This window comes from Coregonus lavaretus (assembly GCF_964263955.1).
Source record: "Coregonus lavaretus genome assembly, chromosome: 2".
Lineage (NCBI taxonomy): Eukaryota > Metazoa > Chordata > Actinopteri > Salmoniformes > Salmonidae > Coregonus > Coregonus lavaretus.
This window is the reverse complement of record NC_139989.1, coordinates 39,541,804-39,566,970: the sequence shown is the minus strand read 5'-3', so window position 1 is coordinate 39,566,970 and position 25,167 is coordinate 39,541,804. Positions and strand designations below refer to the sequence as shown.

The 25,167-nt window shown below is 45.8% G+C and overlaps 1 protein-coding gene across 1 annotated transcript in view; it reads left to right on the top strand.

The window, feature by feature from the left end:
- LOC311105910 (inactive phospholipase C-like protein 2) overlaps positions 1-21,285 on the top strand; it is a 96,432-nt gene extending 75,147 nt beyond the window's left edge. The window contains exons 4-6 of the mRNA XM_084148139.1: positions 1,353-1,428; positions 13,911-14,020; positions 19,349-21,285. Coding sequence (XP_084004265.1) covers positions 1,353-1,428; positions 13,911-14,020; positions 19,349-19,741 — 579 coding nt within the window. The 3' untranslated portion in view covers positions 19,742-21,285. The remainder of the gene's footprint in view (positions 1-1,352; positions 1,429-13,910; positions 14,021-19,348) is intronic.
- Positions 21,286-25,167: the final 3,882 nt, after the last annotated feature.

Here is a 25,167-nt window from a genome sequence, read left to right as displayed (position 1 = left end):
CTAGCAGAGTCCCAACAGCTGAAGAGATGAAAGGTGATCTACAGTGAGGCTGAGTGTGTCTGAGACAGAGGCTGTCTGTCCTGAGCATAGGGTCAGTCAGCTGAGTGTTACTGTGTGCTTCCAAAGATTAGTCCATTGGCACACACCCCACTCTCAAGAACAGAGGCTCCAGTGTGTGCGGGTGTGTGTGTATCTGTTTGTGTGTGTGTGTGTGTGTGTGTGTATGTGTGTGTACCAGCTCTAGCCATTAGGACATTAATGGTTGTCCTCAGACATCCTCATGTGGGCTGGTTGGACGCAGGCGCCGTAACCTAGGAGTGAACTGAGTGTCAGCAGATTGGAACTCTGTGGCCAGCGCCCATGAGACCAGGCCAGAGAGATCCAGCTCAGCCTGAACCAATGGGAGCCAGCCCCCTGTCCTGTCTGCTGACCAATATGATCCCAGAGCCAATGGCCCTGTACCAGCCCACACACAGTGGCCTGCTTCTTGTCTTAGTGCTCTTAACTAAAGTGTGAAACTCCATTAGCGTTCTCCTGACTGCTGGGGCAGGCTAGCTGCTTCTCACTGTCGGTGTAAATGCAGAAGGTTTTCGGTTCAGGTCACAGGGTTGGGGATTGGAACTGGGCTAAAGCTGTAAGGCTGGCTCAATGCTTCCAGGAACACAGGGAGGGGACCAGACAAGGGCTGCATCACAAAATGGCACCCTATTTACTATGTAGTGCACTACTTCTGGCCAGAGCCCTATGGGCCCTGGTCAAAAGTAGTGCACTAAATATGGAACGGGGTGCCATTTGGGATGCAACTAGACTCTTCTCACTTCCTGTCCTCTACTGGATCACCACATGATTAGGACATCACTCGCTCTGTGTGTGTGTGTGTGTATGTGTGTGTGTGTGTGCGTGCCTGCATGTGTTTTGTCTGTCTCTGTGTGTGTGGGTGTGATTCCCAGGGTGTCTGGCCATAGCAGAGGGAGAAAAAAGTTCAAGGCGCTTTCTCTCTCTGGAATTCACTTATTTTTTATAAAGAGCCAATGATCAAAGGACTATGAGAAATGTTGACATACCCTCTTTCTCTTCCATCACGTCTCTGAGAATGATTTCCCTTTAGATTCTTCCCAATGTTTTGTTATTCATTCTTCCTATGGTATTCCCCTATGTTTGGCTACGCATACATTCAATGATAATTCTGTGTGTTATTCTTTACTAAGAGTTAGTGTTTCCATTGTCCTGTTTAGCCTTTGCTACAGTAGGACTCATAACATAAGAAGTCCCCCTGCGACACAGGAATTGCTTGATACTGTACGACCTCACTTCCTTTTGCATAATCTTGTCCCTTGTTTATTTCTCTGTAGATGATTCAGACGAGCCGGACGCTGATCGAGTCAGCTGACGTGGTCTACTCCAAGCTCACACAAGCACAACGGGCAGGTAAGGCTCTGTAGTATTCACTTTACCAGTGACATAGCCTGGTCCCCGATCTGTTAGTCTATGCCACAGGTCAGGAACTTCACCAAACCCAGGCATAACACTGCCCTCACTCCCATCCCAAACTGGTCTCTGATCAGTCTTTCTGTATATATTTTTTCCCTTATTTAACAGGGTAAGTTGACTGAGAACACATTCTGATTTACAGCAGCAACCTGGGGAATAGTTACAGGGGAGAGGAAGGAGGATGAATGAGCCAACTGGAAACTGGGGATGATTAGGTGGCCATGACGGTATGAGGGCCAGATGGGAATTTAGCCAGGACACCGGGGTTAACACCATTACTCTTATAATAAGTGCCATGGGAGCTTGAGTGACCACACAGAATCAGGACACCTGTTGTAACATCCTATCCTAAAGACAGCACCCTACACAGGGCAATGTCCCCAATCACTGCCCTGGGGCATTGAGATATTTTTTTTAGACCAGAGGAAAGAGTGCCTCCTACTGGCCCTCCAACACCACTTCCAGCAGCATCTGGTCTCCCATCTAGGGACCAACCAGGACCAACCCTGCTTAGCTTCAGAGGCAAGTCAGCAGTGGAATGCAGGGTGGAATGCTGCTGGCCCAGGAAATAGAAATGCATGTCATCATAGTCACTGTCATTGCTATTGCTGTCGTCATCCAGTAATTGACCGTTTATCTTCAGGGACTCAGCTCTGGGTAGTTAGCACCGAGCAAGACGGCATTGAATAGAAGAAGAGGAGTGAATAAAGTACAATATTCCCTTAAATAAAACTGAAAGGACAGGAAGGACAGTAATAGATAGAAATTAGAATGGGGGAGATAATGGAAGCAGGGAATCGTCAATACCGTTTTTGTAATGGCTTGTGGACAATAGTGGTTACCAAGGCTTTTGGTGCGTGGTTGTAATTGACTAAAGTGAGATTTTTAAGTACAAAATGGCTCCAAATTAGGGGGCCAATGATTGCTCCCCATCCTCTGCGTGGGGCTGTAATTGCAGGTTGCCCCCACTGCAGTACTGAGCGGCTGCAGACAGACAGTGTTCCTAAATGGTAGAGAAGATAAGATAAAGATGAATCAGGATTCTTGACTTATCATCATTATGTTTGTTTACCTACAGTATTTGTATCTACCCGCCTCTGAAGGCGAGACAAAACACAGATAGTACATTCTTCACTGATAAGCTCATTGATATTAAACAGATGCACGTAAGCAGAAGTGCACACGTGTACACTCCCCTACGTGAAGCTAAAAGTGAAGCAGCCTATAGGGAGGAGGTCAGAGACCTGGCAGTGTGGTGCCAGGACAACAACCTCTCCCTCAACGTCAGCAACACAAAGGAGCTGATCGTGGACTACAGGAAACGGAGGGGCGAGCACGCCCCCCATCCACATCGATGGGGATATAGAGCAGCGGGTCAAGACTTCCTCGGTAACCACATCACTAAGGAATTAACATGGTCCACACACACAACACAGTTGTGAAGAGGGCATGACAACACTTCTGAAAATATTTGGTATGGGCCCTCAGATCCTCAAAAAGTTCTATAGCTGCACCATTGAGGTTGAAATTGAGATTTTGTGTCACTGGTCTACACACAATACCACATAATGTCAAAGTGGAATTATATTTTTTAGAAAGATTTACAAATGGATTACAAATGAAAACCTGAAATGTCTTGAGTCAATAAGTATTCAACCCCTTTGATATGGCAAGCCTAAATAAGTAAAGGTGTAAACATGTGCTTAACAAGTCACATAATAAGTTGCATGGACTCACTCTGTGTACAATAATAGTGTTTAGCATGATATTTGAATGACTACCTCATCTCTGTACCCCACATACAATTATCTGTAAGGTCCCTCAGTCGAGCAGTGAATTTCAAACACAGATTCAACCACAAAGACCAGGGAGGTTTTCCAATGCCTCGCAAAGAATGGCACCTATTGGTAGATGGATAAATAAATAAAACGGACATTGAATATCCCTTTGAGCATGGTGAAGTTATTAATTACACTTTGGATGGTGTATCAATACACCCAGTCACTACAAATACACAGGCGTCCTTCCTAACTCAGTTGCTGGAGAGGAAGAAAACCACTCAGGGATTTCACCATGAGGCCAATGGTGACTTCTAAACAGTTACTGAGTTTAATGGCTGTGATAGGAGAAAACTGATGATGGATCAACAATATTGTAGTTACTCCACAATACTAACCTAAATAACAGAGTGAAAAGGAGGAAGCCTGTACAGAATACAAATATTCGAAAACATGCATCCTGTTTGCAATAAGGCACTAAAATAAAACTGCAAAAAAAGTAGCGCTAAGCACAGGCAAAATCCTAGAGGAAACCTGGTTCAGTCTGCTTTCCAACAGACACTGGGAGACAAAGTCACCTTTCAGCAGGACAATAACCTAAAACATAAGGCCAAATATAAACTGGAGTTGCGTACCAAGACAACATTGAATGTTCCTGAGTGGCCTAGTTACAGTTTTGACTTAAAGCGGCGTGAAAATCTATGACAAGACTTGAAAATGTCTAACAATGAATGATCAACAATGAACTTGACAGAGCTTGAAGAATAAAAAAATAAAAAATTTGCAAATATTGTACAATCCAGGCGTACAAAGCTTTTAGAGACTTACCCAGAAAGACTCACAGCTGTAATCGTTGCCAAAGGTCATTCTAACATGTATTGACTCAGGGGTGTGAACACTTATGTAAATTAGATATTTCTGTATTTCATTTTCCTAAAATGTGCTAACATTTCTAAAAACATGTTTTCACTTTGTCATTATGGGGTATTGTGTGTAGATGGGTGAGCAAAAATATACATTTCATCCATTTTGAATTCAGGCTGTAACACAACAAAATGTGGAATAAGTCAAGGGTTATGAATACTTTCTGAAGGCACTATATAGTATTCAGAATGAACTGTGGATGGAATGAAAAACATCCATATGTTAACAGAACCAGGCAGAGACAGGGCTTACGTGCTTAGAGACACACAGGACTGTCTTAGTGAAGACACACTCTGTGGTAAAGCTAGACCTCCGTGTGTGTGTGTGTGTGTGTGTTGGTTGGTTTGTCTATCCTTGTGGGGACCTAAAATCCCCAAAAGTCCCCACAAGGATAGTAAAACAAGGAAAATTCTCCCTTGTGGGGACCTTTCAAATCAAATCAAATCAAATCAGATTTTATTGGCCACATGCGCCGAATACAACAGGTGCAGACATAACAGTGAAATGCTTACTTACAGCCCTTAACCAACAGTGCATTTATTTTAAATAAAAAAGTAAAATAAAACAACAACAAAAAAGTGTTGATTAAGCACACACACACACCCAGGTCCCCATGAGGACAAAGTGTCACGCCCTGACTCAGGGGACGTTTATTTGTTGAGTCAGGGTGTGTATATTCCGTGTTGTGTTTGTTCATTGTTGTAGAATCTAGTATGTCTATTTCTATGTTGGCCGGTGTGGTTCCCAATCAGAGGCAGCTGTCGCTCGTTGTCTCTGATTGGGGACCATACTTAGGCAGCCTATTGGCACTAGTGGGTTGTGGGATCTTGTTCCGTGTGAGGTATGTTGTTTGTGTACCGTGGACTTCACGTTTCGTTTAGTTTGTTGTTTTGTCGCTTGTTTATTCGTTCCAAATAAACATGTATGCATATCACGCTGCGTCTTGGTCTGACCCGTTCATGAACGAACGTGACACAAAGGCTATTTTAGGCTTAGGGTTAGAATTAGGCTAAGGGTTTAGTGGTTAGCGTTAGGAGTTAGGTTTGGGTTAGGGTTACGGGTTAGGGTTAAGGTTAAGGTTAGGATAAGGTTTAGGGTTAGGGAAAATAAGATTTTGAATGGAAATTAATTTTAGGTCCCCTAAACTGTGTGTGTGTGTGCGTGTGTGTTTGTGTGAGAGTGTGTTAGAGTGATACAGAGATGGGGGTGGACGGGGACTTTCAAAGAATTCAGCAGACACTGAAGCCACTGGACAGGCTTGTACATGCCCACCCAGTGTGCCAAATCTAATGAGGCGAGCCTGCACCCCACATGTCTCCCCTCAGTCACACAGTAGCAGGCTCATGCCCATGCCCAGCCACGTCCATGTGGACAGCACCATGTCCCTGTGCCAGTGTCGTGCTTCCCTATTACCCAGGGACGGAGCATGAAAGCTGGGCTTGAATCAGAATGCACTCCCCCGCTCCTCCATTGAACAGCCCCATTAGAAGCCCTGGGTTATGCATGGCTGAAACTCCACACAGTAACTCCACAGCTATACAGTCACATAGCTGTGTGTTGGTGTCAGTAGTAGGATGTCAAGGGGTGGGTTATGTAATAAGAAAACATTGGGGGTGGGGGAACTGGAAAAAAAAGAACCCCTAGGGGCCATCAGCCACATGCCAAACATAACACTTTCTCTAAGACCCAGCTCCCTCCCTCCCTCCCTCCCTCCCTCACGCTCCTCCACCCCACCCTTCACCCAGTCGTAAAAAGACATGTCCTGCAGCCATCCTTCTCCTCTCCCCAAACTCTCTGCTGAATTCACACAGATTTCTGAGACTTAACTTCTCCCATGCCTCTGCATTCCAGCTCATGCTTTCTGACAAGGTGGCTGTTTTGGTAATGCTATGCCAGGCGGAACAAAATGGAATGGGAAAATAAAAAGTGTGTGGCGAAGGAACTACAAACACAGGAAGCTGAAGCAGCTTTGTGTTCCTGTGTCACACATGGCTGGGCTCTCAGCAGCCCCACGGAGACACGGCAACACACCACTGTTTACCCACAAGGCACCTGGGCATAGGGAGCACAGCTACACCACCTTTAATAAAACCAACGATGGAGAAAACTAGGAGAGAGATGGGAGGGTGTACGTGCGTGTGTGCATCCACGTGTATGTATGGGCAGAGGTCAACCAGCCAACCCACATTCAAATATGGCCGTCTGCCAGCCAATCAAAAGACAAAGGCCAACCATCAACTGCCAGAACCAGTTAGGGAGGAGAGAGCCGCTTGACTGCATGGCCAGGCAGCTATTTTGAGATCAGCCAGCTATTCAAAACAGAACCAAAGATTCTCATCCGACTCTCAGTTCCGCTGCAGATTAGGATCCATCCTGTGATTTTGGTCAGTGACAATCGCAGGGGTTTAGCTAGTTAACCAATGACAAAGGTTTGAAAGGAATTCGATGTTAGGCAATGAGTCAATGTTTCAAGTCCATTTAGAGATTGATGAGTGTGTTTGGTGATGAACACAGAGAAAGGACGTCTGTGAGTGAAAGGCAGCGAGCACCGTCCCCTTCCCTCTCTCCCTCTGTCCACCAGCTGGGCTCCAGCGGTGCCGTCTTCCATTTCAAACGGCTGATGCTCTGAGGCTGTGTGTGTCAGTGTGTAACTCATCTCCTAGCTACCTGCCTACAGAGTTAAGCCTTAGGCCCTGGAAGCCAGCCTGCAGAGGATGGGGAGGCAGGTTATCATACCCTGATAGCTCTCACTGTAACCTCAGGTCTCAGTGTGTGTTCTCCTGGCTTTGATAAGGATAACTTGTTTGAAGTTGGGACTATAGTCTATTATGGCCCCCTAAACCCACAGTCACAGTCCAAAATGGTTACATGTTGACTGAGGGCCCACACCATCTACATTCACTAAGTTATTCAGAGGATATACAGTGAGGGAAAAAAGTATTTGATCCCCTGCTGATTTTGTACGTTTGCCCACTGACAAAGACATGATCAGTCTATAATTTTAATGGTAGGTTTATTTGAACAGTGAGACAGAATAACAACAAAAAAATCCAGAAAAACGCATGTAAAAAATGTTCTAAATTGATTTGCATTTTAATGAGGGAAATAAGTATTTGACCCCTCTGCAAAACATGACTTAGTACTTGGTGGCAAAAGCCTTGTTGGCAATCACAGAGGTCAGACGTTTCTTGTAGTTGGCCACCAGGTTTGCACACATCTCAGGAGGGATTTTGTCCCACTCCTCTTTGCAGATCTTCTCCAAGTCATTAAGGTTTCGAGGCTGACGTTTGGTAACTCGAACCTTCAGCTCCCTCCACAGATTTTCTATGGGATTAAGGTCTGGAGACTGGCTAGGCCACTCCAGGACCTTAATGTGCTTCTTCTTGAGCCACTCCTTTGTTGCCTTGGCCGTGTGTTTTGGGTCATTGTCATGCTGGAATACCCATCCACGACCCATTTTCAATTCCCTGGCTGAGGGAAGGAGATTCTCACCCAAGATTTGACGGCACATGGCCCCGTCCATCGTCCCTTTGATGCGGTGAAGTTGTCCTGTCCCCTTAGCAGAAAAACACCCCCAAAGCATAATGTTTCCACCTCCATGTTTGAAGGTGGGGATGGTGTTGTTCTTGGGGTCATAGGCAGCATTCCTCCTCCTCCAAACACGGCGAGTTGAGTTGATGCCAAAGAGCTCAATTTTGGTCTCATCTGACCACAACACTTTCACCCAGTTCTCCTCTGAATCATTCAGATGTTCATTGGCAAACTTCAGACGGGCCTGTATATGTGCTTTCTTGAGCAGGGAGACCTTGCGGGCACTGCAGGATTTCAGTCCTTCACGGCGTAGTGTGTTACCAATTGTTTTCTTGGTGACTGTGGTCCTAGCTGCCTTGAGATCATTGACAATATCCTCCCGTGTAGTTCTGGGCTGATTCGTCACCGTTCTCATGATCATTGCAACTCCACGAGGTGAGATCTTGCATGGAGCCCCAGGCCGAGAGAGATTGACAGTTCTTTTGTGTTTCTTCCATTTGCGAATAATCACACCAACTGTTGTCACCTTCTCACCAAGCTGCTTGGCGATGGTCTTGTAGCCCATTCCAGCCTTGTCTAGGTCTACAATCTTGTCCCTGACATCCTTGGAGAGCTCTTTGGTCTTGGCCAAGGTGGAGAGTTTGGAATCTGATTGATTGATTGCTTCTGTGGACAGGTGTCTTTTATACAGGTAACAAACTGAGATTAGGAGCACTCCCTTTAAGAGTGTGCTCCTAATCTCAGCTCGTTACCTGTATAAAAGACACCTGGGAGCCAGAAATCTTTCTGATTGAGAGGGGGTCAAATACTTATTTCCCTCATTAAAATGCAAATCAATTTATAACATTTTTGACATGCGTTTTTCTGGAGAAGAGGGGGTGGGAGAGGTACATTTACATGGAATAGAAGGTCTGTCCTATGATAGATTTTGATAGCAAAAGGTATAATTAGCATTTAGTCGCTGGGCGAGAAGCATAAAAAGTTAATATAACATCCCAGACAGAGCTGGCAGTGATCGACAGAAAGGTTATGTGTGTGTGTGTGTGTGTGTGTGTGTGTCTACCATGACGTCTGTGCTTAATTGCAAGGTCTGATTGCAGCTGACATCTACACTGGTTATTTGAGGTACATGTCAGTGTGGTGCTGTCACAGTGGGACACGTGTGTCATCATGCCGCTGATAATTGATCAGTCCCCTCCATCAACACATACATCAACACAGGTTTCGAGGCTGACGTTTGGCAACTCGAAGCTTCAGCTCCCTCCACAGATTTTCTATGGGATTAAGGTCTGGAGACTGGCTAGGCCACTCCAGGACCTTAATGTGCTTCTTCTTGAGCCACTCCTTTGTTGCCTTGGCCGTGTGTTTTGGGTCATTGTCATGCTGGAATACCCATCCACGACCCATTTTCAATTCCCTGGCTGAGGGAAGGAGATTCTCACCCAAGATTTGACGGCACATGGCCCCGTCCATCGTCCCTTTGATGCGGTGAAGTTGTCCTGTCCCCTTAGCAGAAAAACACCCCCAAAGCATAATGTTTCCACCTCCATGTTTGAAGGTGGGGATGGTGTTGTTCTTGGGGTCATAGGCAGCATTCCTCCTCCTCCAAACACGGCGAGTTGAGTTGATGCCAAAGAGCTCAATTTTGGTCTCATCTGACCACAACACTTTCACCCAGTTCTCCTCTGAATCATTCAGATGTTCATTGGCAAACTTCAGACGGGCCTGTATATGTGCTTTCTTGAGCAGGGAGACCTTGCGGGCACTGCAGGATTTCAGTCCTTCACGGCGTAGTGTGTTACCAATTGTTTTCTTGGTGACTGTGGTCCTAGCTGCCTTGAGATCATTGACAATATCCTCCCGTGTAGTTCTGGGCTGATTCGTCACCGTTCTCATGATCATTGCAACTCCACGAGGTGAGATCTTGCATGGAGCCCCAGGCCGAGAGAGATTGACAGTTCTTTTGTGTTTCTTCCATTTGCGAATAATCACACCAACTGTTGTCACCTTCTCACCAAGCTGCTTGGCGATGGTCTTGTAGCCCATTCCAGCCTTGTCTAGGTCTACAATCTTGTCCCTGACATCCTTGGAGAGCTCTTTGGTCTTGGCCAAGGTGGAGAGTTTGGAATCTGATTGATTGATTGCTTCTGTGGACAGGTGTCTTTTATACAGGTAACAAACTGAGATTAGGAGCACTCCCTTTAAGAGTGTGCTCCTAATCTCAGCTCGTTACCTGTATAAAAGACACCTGGGAGCCAGAAATCTTTCTGATTGAGAGGGGGTCAAATACTTATTTCCCTCATTAAAATGCAAATCAATTTATAACATTTTTGACATGCGTTTTTCTGGAGAAGAGGGGGTGGGAGAGGTACATTTACATGGAATAGAAGGTCTGTCCTATGATAGATTTTGATAGCAAAAGGTATAATTAGCATTTAGTCGCTGGGCGAGAAGCATAAAAAGTTAATATAACATCCCAGACAGAGCTGGCAGTGATCGACAGAAAGGTTATGTGTGTGTGTGTGTGTGTGTGTGTGTGTCTACCATGACGTCTGTGCTTAATTGCAAGGTCTGATTGCAGCTGACATCTACACTGGTTATTTGAGGTACATGTCAGTGTGGTGCTGTCACAGTGGGACACGTGTGTCATCATGCCGCTGATAATTGATCAGTCCCCTCCATCAACACATACATACACACACACACACACACACACACACACACATTCAAATACACTCACTCACACGCACACACACACAGCCGTTTGAAATATATGCGGTAGAGAAAACAGCACTCTGTTTGAATGGCTACTCTCTATGTCCTCCTTCCTCCTCCCCCTCTCTGTGATCATTATGCCCAGCCATTATTGCTTCTAATCAGTTTAATTTGAGAAGTGGCGCTGATGTGTTGATGAGGAGGGAGAGAGAAAGAGAGAGAGCGAGAGAGAGAGAGAGAGAGAGAGCGAGAGAGAGAAGCGGGACGTGAGGCGACAAGATGTCCCTGCTAACTGCACATACAGAGGTGCCTGCTTGATGAACCCCCTGGGTGCTATTGATGGCAACACAGACTGCACTAATGACACACGTTCTGGGACACAGATACTACCTGTGGATGTGTGCACAAGTGACTGCATGAATGTGTGTGTGTACGTGCATACATAGTGCTTTTCATAACATACACAGCACGTATATACCCCTATAATGCTTATTAAAATCCTGCAATCATGTTTAAGAAAACCACAGAGGTCATATCATAATGGGCTTTTACATCCCTGGCACCAGAGGGTGAGAGAGACAGCAGCAGTAGACTGGTATTAGTAGTGTGGGTAGAGGGCTGGAGGACTGATGGAGGGAGGGAGGACGTAGGAGGAGGTAGGAGGCACAGGCTGCATGGATATGGCCATGTTTATTTATTGATATCCCTTCCTTCCCTCCCCCTCTCTGACCATGGATGAGATGCTCCACCAGCTCTGGCTGCGTTGTTATGGTTAGCAGCCTCTCACCGTGGATCCCATTACCATGGAAATGCAGGGGATAAAGAGATCCCTGTCTTTACATAGTCAATGCCGCCGTTCCGGACAGAGAAAATCCCATTCTCTGTGGTGTCCTGTGATGAAATCCGGCTTTGGCTGCTCCCTCCATCGCAGCACATCACTCGTAATAAATAAATGAAGATCGGCTCGGAGCCTCTCCTTTGTGATTTCTGTTACTCTCTCACTCTCTTATGGTTCTGCCTTTGCCTTTTTCTTCATTCTGTTCATTTCTCTCATTAGTCCCCTTTTCTCGCTCATCTTTTGTTCAATTTTACTACTCACTCTTATCTCTCCCCCTGTTTCTCTCTCTGTATTTCAAATCAAAAATCTATTTTTATTTGTCACATGCGCCGAATACAACAGGTGTAGACCTTACAGTGAAATGCTTACTTTCAAGCCCTTAACCAACAATGCAGTTTTAAGAAAAATAAGTGTTAAGAAAGTATTTACTAAATAAACTGAAGTAAAAAATAAAAAATAATAATAAAAACAATTTGTATATGTATATGGAGCATAGGTTCAGTGCTGCAGTACTCATTACATAGTGAAACAGAGAGAGAGAGTGTGTGTGTGTGTGTCTCTCTGAGCACGTCCCAGCACTGACATGCCCACTCTGCACCCGCTCTATCTCTACGCCCGTCTCTCTCTCTCTCTCTCTCTCTCTCTCTCTCTCTCTCTCTCTCTCTCTCTCTCTCTCTCTCTCTCTCTCTCTCTCTCTCTCTCTCTCTCTCTCTCTCTCTCTCTCTCTCTCTCTCTCTCTCTCTCTCTCTCTCTCTCTCTCTCTCTCTCTCTCTCTCTCTCTCTCTCTCTCTCTCTCTCTCTCTCTCTCTCTCTCTCTCTCTCTCTCTTCACACGAGTAGCAAAGCGTGAGACTCAGCCGTGCTAGAGTAGAGTATGCCATAGGGGCACATTTACTTGAAGTGACAGTTAGAAACGACAAGTGTGCCACCGGAGGGGAAAAGGACAATTGGTAAACGAAATGGTCCGAGAGGCTGTGTGCGACAAGCTCCCTCCAGCTGAGGGATGGGCCTGGAGAAAAATATAAACACTCTTAAAGTCATAGACAGAGCTATGGATGCAAGGACTGACCATCCAATATATAAAAATGATAGTTTTAAGCATGTTTTGAGGTTATACAGAGTTTGTTTACATTTACAATGTTTACAAACATTGGTAAAGCAAACTTATATGTTGGGTTCTGATTGGATTTGACAGTTGAACTAAGCTCATGAGGCATTTATAAGTTATATTCTTCAAGAATGAATGGGTATATATCAATTCATAAGCCAAAAAATGGATGTAGCAACTGTAGATTGCCCCTTTAAGAATATACAGAGTCTGACACCTTTACTTTTGGTTTTGTTGTGAGTATAAAGGAAATAAATGAATAGGTTGAAGTTCAGGATATTATATATCACTGATTCATTTCACTGACAGCTCGTGGAAACACAGTACAAAAATATTCAATCATCAAATAAATGGGAACAAAACAGCTTAATATAACAACACTGATTATTATCACTTTGAAAGGACAGCAGTACAGTAAGCCAGGCGAGACAGAGATGGATAGATGAGTGGATGGAGGGATGAGAGGAGAGCATGTCAGAAGGTTGGGCACAGAGTGTTTTAGAGAGAGAGATAGAGAGAAATGACCTCTGGCTAGACACTTATTGTCGCTCACCGTTATTATTGTTGTTAGTATCACGCCCAGGAGCTATTTATAACCCCTGGATGCCCCAGTTACACTACTGTTCAGAAGCAACTCACTAATAATATCTTTCTCTCTTTCCCTCTCTTGTTTCGTTCTGCATGCCTCTCGGCTAGGGTGATTCTCAGCCACTGAACTGTGGTGATGTGGGTGTGTTTGTGTCTGGTTTTATGGGTGTGTGCGTGTCAAGGGGTGGCTCTGCAGGAGGAATGAAGATTTTGGGGTTTTAGAAATGGGTGTGCCAATGTGTGCCGTGCGGAACCGGAATGGCGATGGCATACTTTGTTGAGGGGACTTTTTAATTGGAGCACAGAACATGAAGGGTAGGAGACATGTCTTTGTAGTGGGAACTTGCTCTGTATTTAGACTTCGTCCTCAAACTCTGAAAATGTGGCTAGGGAAGCAGCTGTAGTCAGCATTACGGTATCTGTGTACTGTAGAAGTCAGTGTCAATCCAGTGGCAGATGATCTGGACAGTGGACAGATTTACAGCAGTACAGAAAGCTCTACAGGCCATGGGGCCGTCTGGGGTGGTGATGTTACAGTAAGCCCTACAGGCCATGGGGCCCTCCGGGTGGTGATGGTACAGTAAGCCCTAGAGGCCATGGGTCCCTCCGGGTGGTGATGTTACAGTAAGCCCTACAGGCCATGAGGCCGTCCGGGTGGTGATGTTACAGTAAGCCCTACAGGCCATGGGTCCCTCCGGGTGGTGATGTTACAGTAAGCCCTACAGGCCATGAGGCCGTCCGGGTGGTGATGTTACAGTAAGCCCTACAGGCCATGAGGCCGTCCGGGTGGTGATGTTACAGTAAAATGAAGAAAATTATTTCCAACGGAAATTCGACTTCCGCTTTATACTAACCCCTCTGACCTTGGCTGCCTGTACCCTATGTGCCTGTACCCTATGAACAGTCCATTCACCTCTCTTGTGCGTGTGTTTGTCCAGGACTGGACTTCCATGTGGACCTTCACAGGATCGGAGTGAAGGAGGGCCTGAAGGGCCGGAAGCTACAGAAGGCCATGGAGAGCTACGCCTGGAACATCACCGTCCTCAAGGTATGAATACAGTACATCCATCCATACATCCACAAGACAGGAAACTCTTTGACAAGATACTGTACCATTGAAGGCTAATGGATAGTGTATAGTGTACATCCACACACTTTGTCAAGGTAACACTAGCAATGTATGGCTAGTGCATCATTCGTTAGAAATACTGCCCCGGTCTGCATAAGTTCACAAGGTTATTGATTTGCAACAACTTACAGTAATATTCAGAAATTATGTTGACGCTATACTCCTCTCCCAAGAGATTACATCCAATCTTAAAACAGCAATTTGGCATCTCCCTTCTTTGTAATCCTTAAATCTTAATTAATTGGTGCAGCTCCCAGATATAGCTGTGTCTGTAGGCTCAGCAGTAACTAACATGATAACACATCCCACATGAAAAAATACTATAGTATAGTATTTACATTTGACATTTTAGTCATTTAGCAGAAGCTCTTATCCTGAGTGGCTTACATTTAGGTCGGGGAGAGGAGGAGGATTATTTAAGATACTGTTTCAGATGTTTTTGAGGATATGACGGAGCCGAGTGACTTGCTGTATAGAGAGAAGAGGAGAGGGCCTAGAACCGAGCCCTGGGGGACACCAGTAGTGAGAGTACGTGGTGCAGACACAGATCCTCTCCACGTCACCTGGTAGGAGCGGCCTGCCAGGTAGGATGCAATCGAAGAGTGTGCAGAGCTTGAGACGCCCAGCCCTGAGAGGGGGGAGGAGGATCTGATGGTTCACGGTTTTCGAAGGCAGCGGATAGATCTAGGTGGATGAGAACAGAGGAGAGCGAGTCAGCTTTGAGAGTGCGGAGATACAGAGACACAGAGAAGAGCAGTTTCAGTTGAGTGACCCATCTTGAAGCCTGACTGGTTAGGGTCAAGAAGATCGTTCTGAGAGAGATAACGAGAAAGTTGATCAGAGACAGCACGCTCAAGTGTTTTAGAAAGAAAAGAAAGAAGGGATGCAGGTCTATAGTTTTTGATGTCAGATGAGTCGAGTATTGGTTTCTTGAGGAGGGGAGTGACTCGGGCTGAGTCAACAGGATGAGTTGATAAGGGAAGTGAGGAATGGGAGAACGTCTCCACAGATGGTCTGGAGAAGGGAGGAGGTGATGGGGTCGAGTATTCACTGTAGTGTTTTTGTAGACTTTGCTGTAGTATTCACTGTAGTGTTTACTGTAGTATACTGTAGTATTTACTGTAGTATACTGTAGTATTTACAGTTAACTATAGTATAAATACTGTAGTAAAAGAAAACTGTAGTATATACTATAGTAATTAATGTTGTTTAGGGAACACAATATATGGTCTATACATGGCATGTAGGTTTCTCACTTATGGATGGCGCAAATTGCGATGTGGGAGAGGGGAATGGGCAGGGTATATGCTAATTAAATACTGTAGTACTTACTATAGTTTAAAAAGTGTAGTGTTTTTGCGGCCTGTAGTGTTTTTGCGGACATTACTGTAGTATTTGCTACAGTGCTTTTTTTGCGTATAATAATTTAGTATTTACTATAGTATTCTACAGTATACTACAACATTCCATAGTAAGTACTACACATGATCGAGGGATACTACAGTGTGTAGTATAGTATTCTACAGTATACTACAGTTTACTGTAGAATTCTATAGTAAGTACTGTAGTATTCTATAGTAAACTGTAGTATTTTTTCATGTGCGATGATACCATCGCACACCATTTGTTAGCCAACATGCACAGTAAGCTCCACCCCTCTCCACCATCACCCCCCTTTCCCAGGAGTTTTGGACCCAGCGGACGTGCCCTTCGGTGGGCCATTGGAGTCACGCTCTCCCCCTCCTCTCTCCCATCTCCATCTCGCTCTCCTCTCCCCTCCCCTCTGTCCCCTCTCTCCCCTCTATATCCCCCCTCTCCCTCCACTCTCCCCTCTCTCCCTTCTCTGCCCTCTCTGCTCTGTCTCCTCGCCTGTGACACAGGCTCACAATCATATAAAGCGGGGCCCAACGCCCTCGTTTCACAGCCTCAATTAATCATTACCTGTGGTAATAGCGACACTGATAAAGCACTAAGCCTCGCCGCCATCTCGCCCAGACACAAATAAGGATATAGAGAGAATGTGTGATCTGTGTTTTCGATCTCATCTGGATGTAATTATTCAGGATTGAGGGACGTGTTTAGCCTGGTTTGGAGCTCCGCCGGGCTGGCAGGCAGCAGAAGAGGGAGGATGTGACGAGGGAGACATTTGATTCCCCAGGATTTATCAGGGAGACGTCTGGGCTGCATCAAACAGGATCAGAAACAAAGTTAAAGACAAAATGGAAATGTCTAGAAGAGAGGATAGAAATAGAATGCTCAAAGGTAGTGGTAGCCACTAGACAATGTTAATAGTCGTTTTAGATTCACCTTCAAAAAGTGTGTTGCTCAACTTATTTTGTTTGCACTCATTGTTCTTTGCCAGCATATGTGGCTGGCAGGCTTATCTTAATTAAGCTTTAATTCACTCTATAGAACTGAAGGACTTAAGCACTTAAGAAGCCTATCGTGGACACACAAAACCTAATGCCTTACCCCCTCCATATTTCGGCCCCTCCACCCCTCATCCTTCTCCCTCCTTCCTCCTTCCTTGTGTCTGTACGGTGAGTTATGGGTACAGGCTGCATGTCCGTATCTGCATGGCACAGCAAACACGGGCTCATTAACAGCCAATCTACCTCTCGTTATGGTGGTGAACATTTGGTATGAGGCAGTGTGGTCTGTGTTTGCCAGCCAGGCTTGGCAGCCCAAGGCCAGGCAGGCAGTCACCTCTCCATTCAGTCCAACTCGCTGGTTCCACAGCCCACAGACTCCATGAGGGTACCCAGCCTGCCAGCTCTCTCTACTGGGCACAGGAGGGTAGGGGGTAGAGAGAGAGAGAAACATAAGAAGCTCCTAAGACACTATGAGATTGTAGAGAACACTACCTTCCCTCCAGCAGCACCAGCTAGTCTGATTCTCTAGATACAGTATTGTTCTTGAAGCATAGTAACTTAGAAGTCAATGATTAAAGGACTGTCCATGTTGAAGCTCCTCCTGTCACCAGTCACTCTTTGCCCACTGCTCTCTCCACAGCTAACCTATAGTTGCCCACTGCTCTCTCCACAGCTAACCTATAGTTGCCCACTGCTCTCTCCACAGCTAACCTATAGTTGCCCACTGCTCTCTCCACAGCTAACCTATAGTTGCCCACTGCTCTCTCCACAGCTAACCTATAGTTTCACGGAGTCCTCTCTCCCTCTGACCCATATGTTCAGATCTGGAGGCACATTGGCGGTTGAGATAAACCTTCTCAAAAATGACAGAAACAGGTTAATGGACTGTGTTGGGGACGAGGAACGAACAACTGTATTTGTCTAGGAGTTAGAATCTTCTACAGATGGAGATGTGTGATTGTTGGCTCTGTGTGCTGTGGAGCCTCAGCCTTGGCTAACCCCCAGTGGAGCGCTGTGCTGCAGTACAGGACAGCTGCTGGGGTGAGTGTCCCCGTAGCCATGGTTGAGCTCAGCCCATTGTGATTTGGTTCCGGGACCACCAGCCAAGTCCCTGACTGGCGCAGCAGCACCAGCTTTGTGACTCACACAGCAACATTACATAATCTATTCATGCTGTTGGAGTGGATTGTGTTCTAAGGCCCTTCGTGTAATAGAGGTGTCGCTAAGCATTACCCTCACGTGAGAGGGGAACATTTTGTCATTTTGTCCAGGGTTGTACCCTCAACACACCTGTACTACACGCCACTCTACTCTGTCTGCCCAGTGGCAATGGGAATAGACTGTAGTACAGTCCGACAGACAAACAAACAAACAGACAGACAGACAGACAGACAGACAGACAGACAGACAGGCAGGCAGGCAGGCAGGCAGGCAGGCAGGCAGGCAGGCAGGCAGGCAGGCAGGCAGGCAGGCAGGCAGGCAGGCAGGCAGGCAGGCAGGCAGGCAGGCAGGCAGGCAGGCAGGCAGACACCCCCAGTACAGACAATACATGTTCCTTGGTCCCTGCCTCGAACAGCATCGTCCCACAGGGACGTCTCTCAGGCTCCTTTAGCCAGCTAACTGCTGAGGACGGCAGGGTAGAATATGTGAGTATGGTGGTGAGACTCAGAGCGCTTCAGAGACAAGCAGAGTCAGAGAAGAGAATAGGGGACGGTTGCTGTTTAGGTGGGCTGTGAAGGGATGTGGTGGTGGAGGACATGGAGAGAGAGACATACTGGGAGTGGTAGTGGTAAGGATGTAGAGAGAAGACAAGGAAGAGAAGAGAAGAGAAGAGGGGAGTGTTAAAGGTTTAGTAGTGAGGGTCTATGGGTTTTTTTAGGGACACAGAAGTTCAGGCGGGGACTGGGTTTTTGTTGTTGTTGAGGATGCCGCCCCAGACACCCCTTTCTACGTCCTTCTAGTCAGAGTGTCTACGGTGATTACTCCAAGCCCACAACACTACAGAATAGAGCCAGCAGGGCTGCAGTAGCTCACTCTTTCACTCAGAAACCAAGGCAGCCACGGAAACTGCCCTGATTGACTTTACAACGCCATAAAGCGGGATACCTGCCCTGATCACTTCCTCCCCATCTGGCCCAGTTTAATCTCTGGGGTGTTCCTAAATAAAGACGACGATGATGATGGTGGGGGATCACTTATCAACAGATTACTTTTAAAGGAGCTCTGAAGAACTGCAGAGAATTCCTCCAACCACACCGCAGCATGGATGTAGACTGCCATCTGCTGGCTAAAAGAATGTAGGGCATTAAATCAAATCAAAATGCTTTGTAAACGACAGGTGTAGACTAACAATGAAATGCTTACTTAGGGGTCCTTTTTCATAATGCAGAGTTAAAGATAAAAAACTGAAATAGTGACTCAAGAAATAAATACACAGTGAATAATGCATAACAATTACGAGTAAAAATAACATGGCTATATACAGGGAGTACAAGTACTGAGTCGATGTGCAGGGGTACGAGGTAATTGAGGTAGCTATATACATATAGGCAGGGTTAAAGTAACTAGGCAATAGGATAGATAATAGGTAGTAGCAGCAGCGGGTATCCATTTGATTAGCTATTTAGCAGTCTTGTTTAGCAGTCTTATGGCTTTGGGGTAGAAGCTGTTCAGGGTCATGTTGGTTCCAGACTTGGTGCACTGGTACTGCTTGCCGTGCAGTAGCAGAGAGAACTATCTATGGCTTGGGTGGCCAGAGTCTGAAAAATGTTTGGGCCTTCCTCTGACACCGTCTGGTATAGAGGGCATTACTGTGACAGCATTTTCTCTCTCTTTCTCATTTGTCTCTTTCTCTCTCTTTCTCTCTCTCTCTCAGGGTCAGGCGGACCTGCTGAAGCACGCTAAGAGTGAGGCTTTGGACACGCTGCGTCAGATCCACTGTGCCACCCAGTCCTGTGGCCTGAGCAAGAACGGAGCTGCCTCCCCTCAGCTCCAACACAATCCACTGCAAGCGCAAGCCCAGTCCCAGGCCCAGCCCCACCATCCACCCCAACCTCACCATCTCCAACCTCAGGCCCAGAACCAACCCCAGCCTCTGTCCCAACCCCTGGCGGAACCCCAGCCCGAGGCCCAAGCACAGCTCCAGGCCCAGCTCCATACTCAACACCATCCCCTGCCTCCCCTCCCGCCCCAGCCCCCACAGTATAGGGCAGCAGGCTCTCATGATGCCATCTCTGAGAACGAGACGGCCAGCGATGGTTCCTGCTGACCCGTTGCCTGTACCCGCAGTGGAGTCCACCCAAAGAGAGACAGGGAGAGGAGAATAGAAAGAGAGAGGGTGCTTGAGAAGCAGAGAGGAGAAGAGCAAAGAACATGGATGGTTCCTTTAACACCCCCGAAGATGGACATGCAGAGTGAGATAGAAAGGAAAAAAGAGGAGAGGGAGAAGGAGAGAAGGAAGGAGAGGGAAAAAGAGCAGGAAAAGGAGAGGGAGAGAGATGGTGAGAGGGAAAGAGCAGAAGAGAAACAGCAAACAGAGCAAGGGACGGGGAAGAAAACTCGCCGTAAAAGACAAGAGACACAAGTTTGAGACAAAGAAGAAATGTCTCAGTCAGCTCTCTCTCCTGTCCTATTTCTCTCCCTTGGATTCGAAAGAGCGAATAACACCCATATTAGTGAGTTCAGTCAGTCTGTCAGTCTCTCAGTCAGTCAATCGTTGAGTCAGTCAGTCTGTCAGGACAGTCTCGCTGTCTTTCTCTGGGCAGTGCCAGCACTGCCGGCCCTGTGGGTACAGGCACCTTACATTGGCATTTCATACCGCACAAGTTCGCCTTTGGATTCCCCTAAGATACCCATAGCAGGTCCAGGACCCTTTCCTTTCCTTTCCTCCTCCTCTATCTTCTCCCTTATGTTTACTCCATTTACCGGTAGATCTGCCCTTCCATGCATCATCCTGAGCTTCAACCTTTTGCCCTTCTCTCTGAGGAGGCGGCTGCCATTTTAAGTGCACAACGTAGAGCAGCTCACACAGACTCTTGAGCTCTGTAGGGATCCTAGCTAGAGGACCATTACTGCACAAACTAACCTGGGAGCTGTCTGTGAGAGAGACGGTAAAGGACTGCAGCTCTGCAGCCTCTCTCTGTCAGTCCCTACCTACCTGGCCTCTACAATGATGCACTGGCTCCCCCTGCTGGAGACTCCAACCTCCACAGGACCCCAAACACTTGCACAGTGCCCTTAGTTAAAGATTTTTATTTTTGTTAATTGTCAATCACAACATGCCTGGACTCTGCGTGTAGTAGGGGCTGTGTGCGTAACGTCCCGTATGTTGCTGTCGTCGTCCCATGGATGGAGGGAGCGTGGCCGTGCTCTGCCCACGCTCCAACGCTCAGAGGTAGTTACTAGAAAGAGCTCACCAGCCTGTTTTAACTGGAACAGTCTGTCGACGCCGTCTGCGCTGAAGAGACAAAAGGACTCTATAGGTCAACTATCACAAGAGAAACATGGACCTGGGGCAGATTCCTGCTGTCAATCAAACACACACCTAACCTAAAAGAGAAACTATGAATCTATATAGATGTATACTGTATGTATGTACAAGTAATGAAGAAACACTTTACATTTATCTCTGATAATTCTCCCTGAAACAAAACATCCCATTGATATTATGATTATTGTTATAATTGATGTTAGTTATATTCATATTACAATTATTTTATATACAGTACATTGCTTCTACATATACAGTGACTTGATACCTGTTGTTTTGTGCTGCAGATCAAGACAGGTAGTGTAGAATGTCGGGTGTAGGGGTTAGAGGTCAGGGTGGGTTTGGGTTGGGGGTCATCATTCCAAAAATTGGGTCAAACAATAACCTGACTTGTGTTTCACTGTAAAGTGATGTGACTTCTGTATGAGCTCCTTAAAATGGCCCATTAAAACTGGCTTCATTGCCTCCTTTCCTTCAATTCTTCCACTTTGTCATTGTCTTTATGCTGGCAGCCTACCTGACATGGACAGTATGTGAATATGTAGGATTTATTCTGCAGGAAAAGAATGGGGAATGTATTGTATGAAGCAATTCTGAGGCAACTCCAGAAGGTGGCGACAAATAGTAGGGAAAAGGTTATGAGTGACTGGAGGGATGGGCATGAGGGATTCAGCCTTTTGCTAAGGTCAGGTACTATAGGTCCAGGTCAAATAGGGGATGCTTATATTTGTCCTGCTTCACACAGTGCCTTCAGAAAGTATTCACACCCCTTGACTTTTTCCACATTTTGTTGTGTTACAGCCTGAATTTCAAATGGATTACATTGAGATTTTGTGTCACTGGCCTACACACAATACCCCATAATGTCAAAGTGGAATTATGTTTTTATACATTTTTACAAATGTATTCCAAATGAAAAGCTGAAATGTCTTGAGTCAATAAGTATTCAATCCCATTGTCATGGCAATAATAGTGTTTAAATGTTTTTTTTATGACTACCTCATCTCTGTACCCCACACGTACAATTATCTGTAAGGTCCCTCAGTCGAGCAGTGAATTTCAAACACAGATTCAACCACAAAGACCAGGTAGATTTTCCAATGCCTCACAAAGAAGGGCTCCTATTGGTAAAAGCAGACATTGAATATCCCTTTGAGCATGGTGAAGTTATTAATTACACTTTGGATGGTGTATCAAGACACCCAGTCACTACTAAGATACAGGCATCCTTCCTAACTCAGTTGCCGGAGAGGAAGGAAACCGCTCAGGGATTTCACCATGAGGCCAATGGTGACTTTAAAACAGCTACAGAGTTTAATGGCTGTGATGGATGATGGATCAACAACATTGTAGTTACTCTACAATACTAACCTAAATGACAGAGGGAAAATAAGGAAGCCTGTACAGAATAAAAACATGCATCCTGTTTGCAATAAGGCACTAAAGTAAAACTGCAAAAAATGTGGCAAAGAAATTAACTTCATGTCCTGAATATAAGTGTTATGTTTGGGGCAAATCCAGCACATCGCTGAGTACCACTCTTCATATTTTCAAGCATGGTAGTGGCCGCATCATGTTATGGTTATGGTTTTCATCAGCAGAAACGGAATAGAGCTAAGCACAGGCAAAATCCTAGAGGAAAACCTGGTTCAGTCTGCTTTCCAACAGACACTGGGAGACAAATTCACCTTTCAGCAGGACAATAACCTGAAACACAAGGCCAAATATACACTGGAGTTGCTTACCAAGACTACATTGAATGTTCCTGAGTGGCCTACATACAGTTTTGACTTAAATCGGCTTGAAAATCTACGGCAAGACTTGAAAATAGCTGTCTAGCAATGATCCAACTTGACAGATCTTGAAGAATTTTTAAAAGAATAATGTGCAAATATTGTACAATCCAGGTGTGCAAAGCTCTTAGAGACTTACTCAGAAAGACTCACAGCTGTAATCGCTGTCACAGGTGATTGTAACATGCATTGACTCAGGGGTGTGAATACTTATGTAAATTAGATATTTCTGTATTTCATTTTCAATACATTTGCAAACATTTCTAAAAACATGTTTTCACTTTGTCATTATGGGGTATTGTGTGTTGATGGGTGAGAAACATTTTTATTTCAGCAATTTTGAATTCAGGCTGTAATACAACAAAATGTGGAATAAATCAAGGGGTATGAATACGTTCTGAAGTGTGTAACCTGTACAAGTGTGTTGCATATCCCACTCCTCCTGAGACACCCTCAGAGAGTGGGGTCATGGCCAGGGATCAGCCATTATTGACTGCAACACTGGAGATTTTTCACCTAGTCAGCTCTGGGATTCAAACTACCAAACTTTCTGTTACTGGCCCAAGCAGTGCTTAATTTAAGCCGGATCCTGCCGGAACAAGGATCCGGCACCTCTTAGATTTCACTTTGTTCGTTCCGGAACCTATTTGCCCGGATCCGGTCCCTCTCGCGGCGTGATTTATTCATTGTTTCACTGTTCACACTATAAACATTCTAATAAAAGCGATCAGCGTTAAATTAAGTTGCCTCCTTGTTATTTCTCCCGCCCCCCAGAAAGACCATAATGTAAAAGTGCAGTGATCCTTCTGTGTAATCATCCTATCCTGCCACACTGATTCCAGACTTGCTCTCTTATTTGTAAATAGAGGTTATGGAGGGCCAGTGGGGTAAGTAATTTATCTTGACACAGGTCTTGGTAGTGGTGGTCAGCTAGTGAAGAGGTCCCTACGTAATCACGTCACGTAGCCTAGGCTAGTCGTCCCCTACTGAATTTGAAACGTGGGAAAGCCAAATAATATAAATGGATAAGAAAAGGCAATCGAGTTTGATGACTTTTTTCAAGTCCAGAAATCCAGAGAAAGATGGTGAATCGAACCCAGAATGTCTGAGCTGTCTGTGCCGGAGGAGAGGAGTGAGGGGCAAACTGTTCCTGATGGCGATGCCTTAGCTAGCAGCGCTGCTAATCCCACCAGTTCAGCACCACCGGCACCTCCGCTCTCAGCAGGAGAGGGAGACGGGGAGCTGGGGGGGATTAGCATCATTCACCGACGAAGTGCTCCCAGCAGGTGCAATTTGCAGTTCAAGAACAAGCAAACGTATAACCCCTGGCTTGTCATGCAGAATTCAAAGCTGGGCTGTACAACATGCAAAAAGGTAGGGAATTTGGGTCTAGAAACGACTGGAGGGATTAAACTAGCAAAAGAGTGGGTGAAATGTACAGTAACATTCTCTCCGCCTGAAAAAGGTTTTTGAACATGCCGAACCAAGGCGCATTTGGTGGCAGTAAGCCTTGTAGACAAGGCTAAAGAGGACACCCAGGTTATAGTTAACACTCAAAATAAAAAAATAGACACTTCAGCCAGAGTTTCCTGAACAGCCTTAGAAGGAGACTAAATGTCACAGCCACAGGCCCATGATAAATGTCACAGCCACAGGCCCGCTCATGGCTTTGAGCAAGAAATTGACTGTCAGGAGTAAAATGGACTTGACATGGGGAGAGTCATTGTGGGAGGTTTTGAAAACTAAGCATTTTATTTCCTTTACAAACTTGTTCTGTACTGTGAAGTTAATCTGAATATATGCATCATATTATCACATAGGCAGGAGGCCTATATATTCTCATACAATATATATACAAAAGTATGTGGACACCCCTTCAAATTAGTGGATTCAGCTATTTCAGACACACCCATTGCTGACAGGTGTATAAAATCGTGGACACAGCCATGCAATCTCCATAGACAAACATTGGCAGTAGAATGGCCTTACTGAAGAGCTCAGTGACTTTCAACGTGGCACCGTCATAGGATGCCACTTTTCCAACAAGTCAGTTTGTCAAATTTCAGCCCTGCTAGAGCTGCCCCGCTCAACTGTAAGTGCTGTTATTGTGAAGTGGAAATGTCTAGGAGCAACAACAGCTCAGCCGCGAAGTGGTAGGCCACACAAGCTCACAGAACGGGATCGCTGAGTGCTGAAGCGCGTAGCGCGTAAACATTGTCTGTCCTCGGAAGCTGACATTGCCTCTGGAACAACGTCAGCACAAGAACTGTTCGTCGGGAGCTTCATGAAATCCCCATGCGCAATGCCAAGCGTCGGCTGGAATGGTGTAAAGCTCACCGCCATTGGACTCTGGAGCAATGGAAACGCGTTGTCTGGAGTGATGAATCAAGCTTCACCATCTGGCAGTCCAAC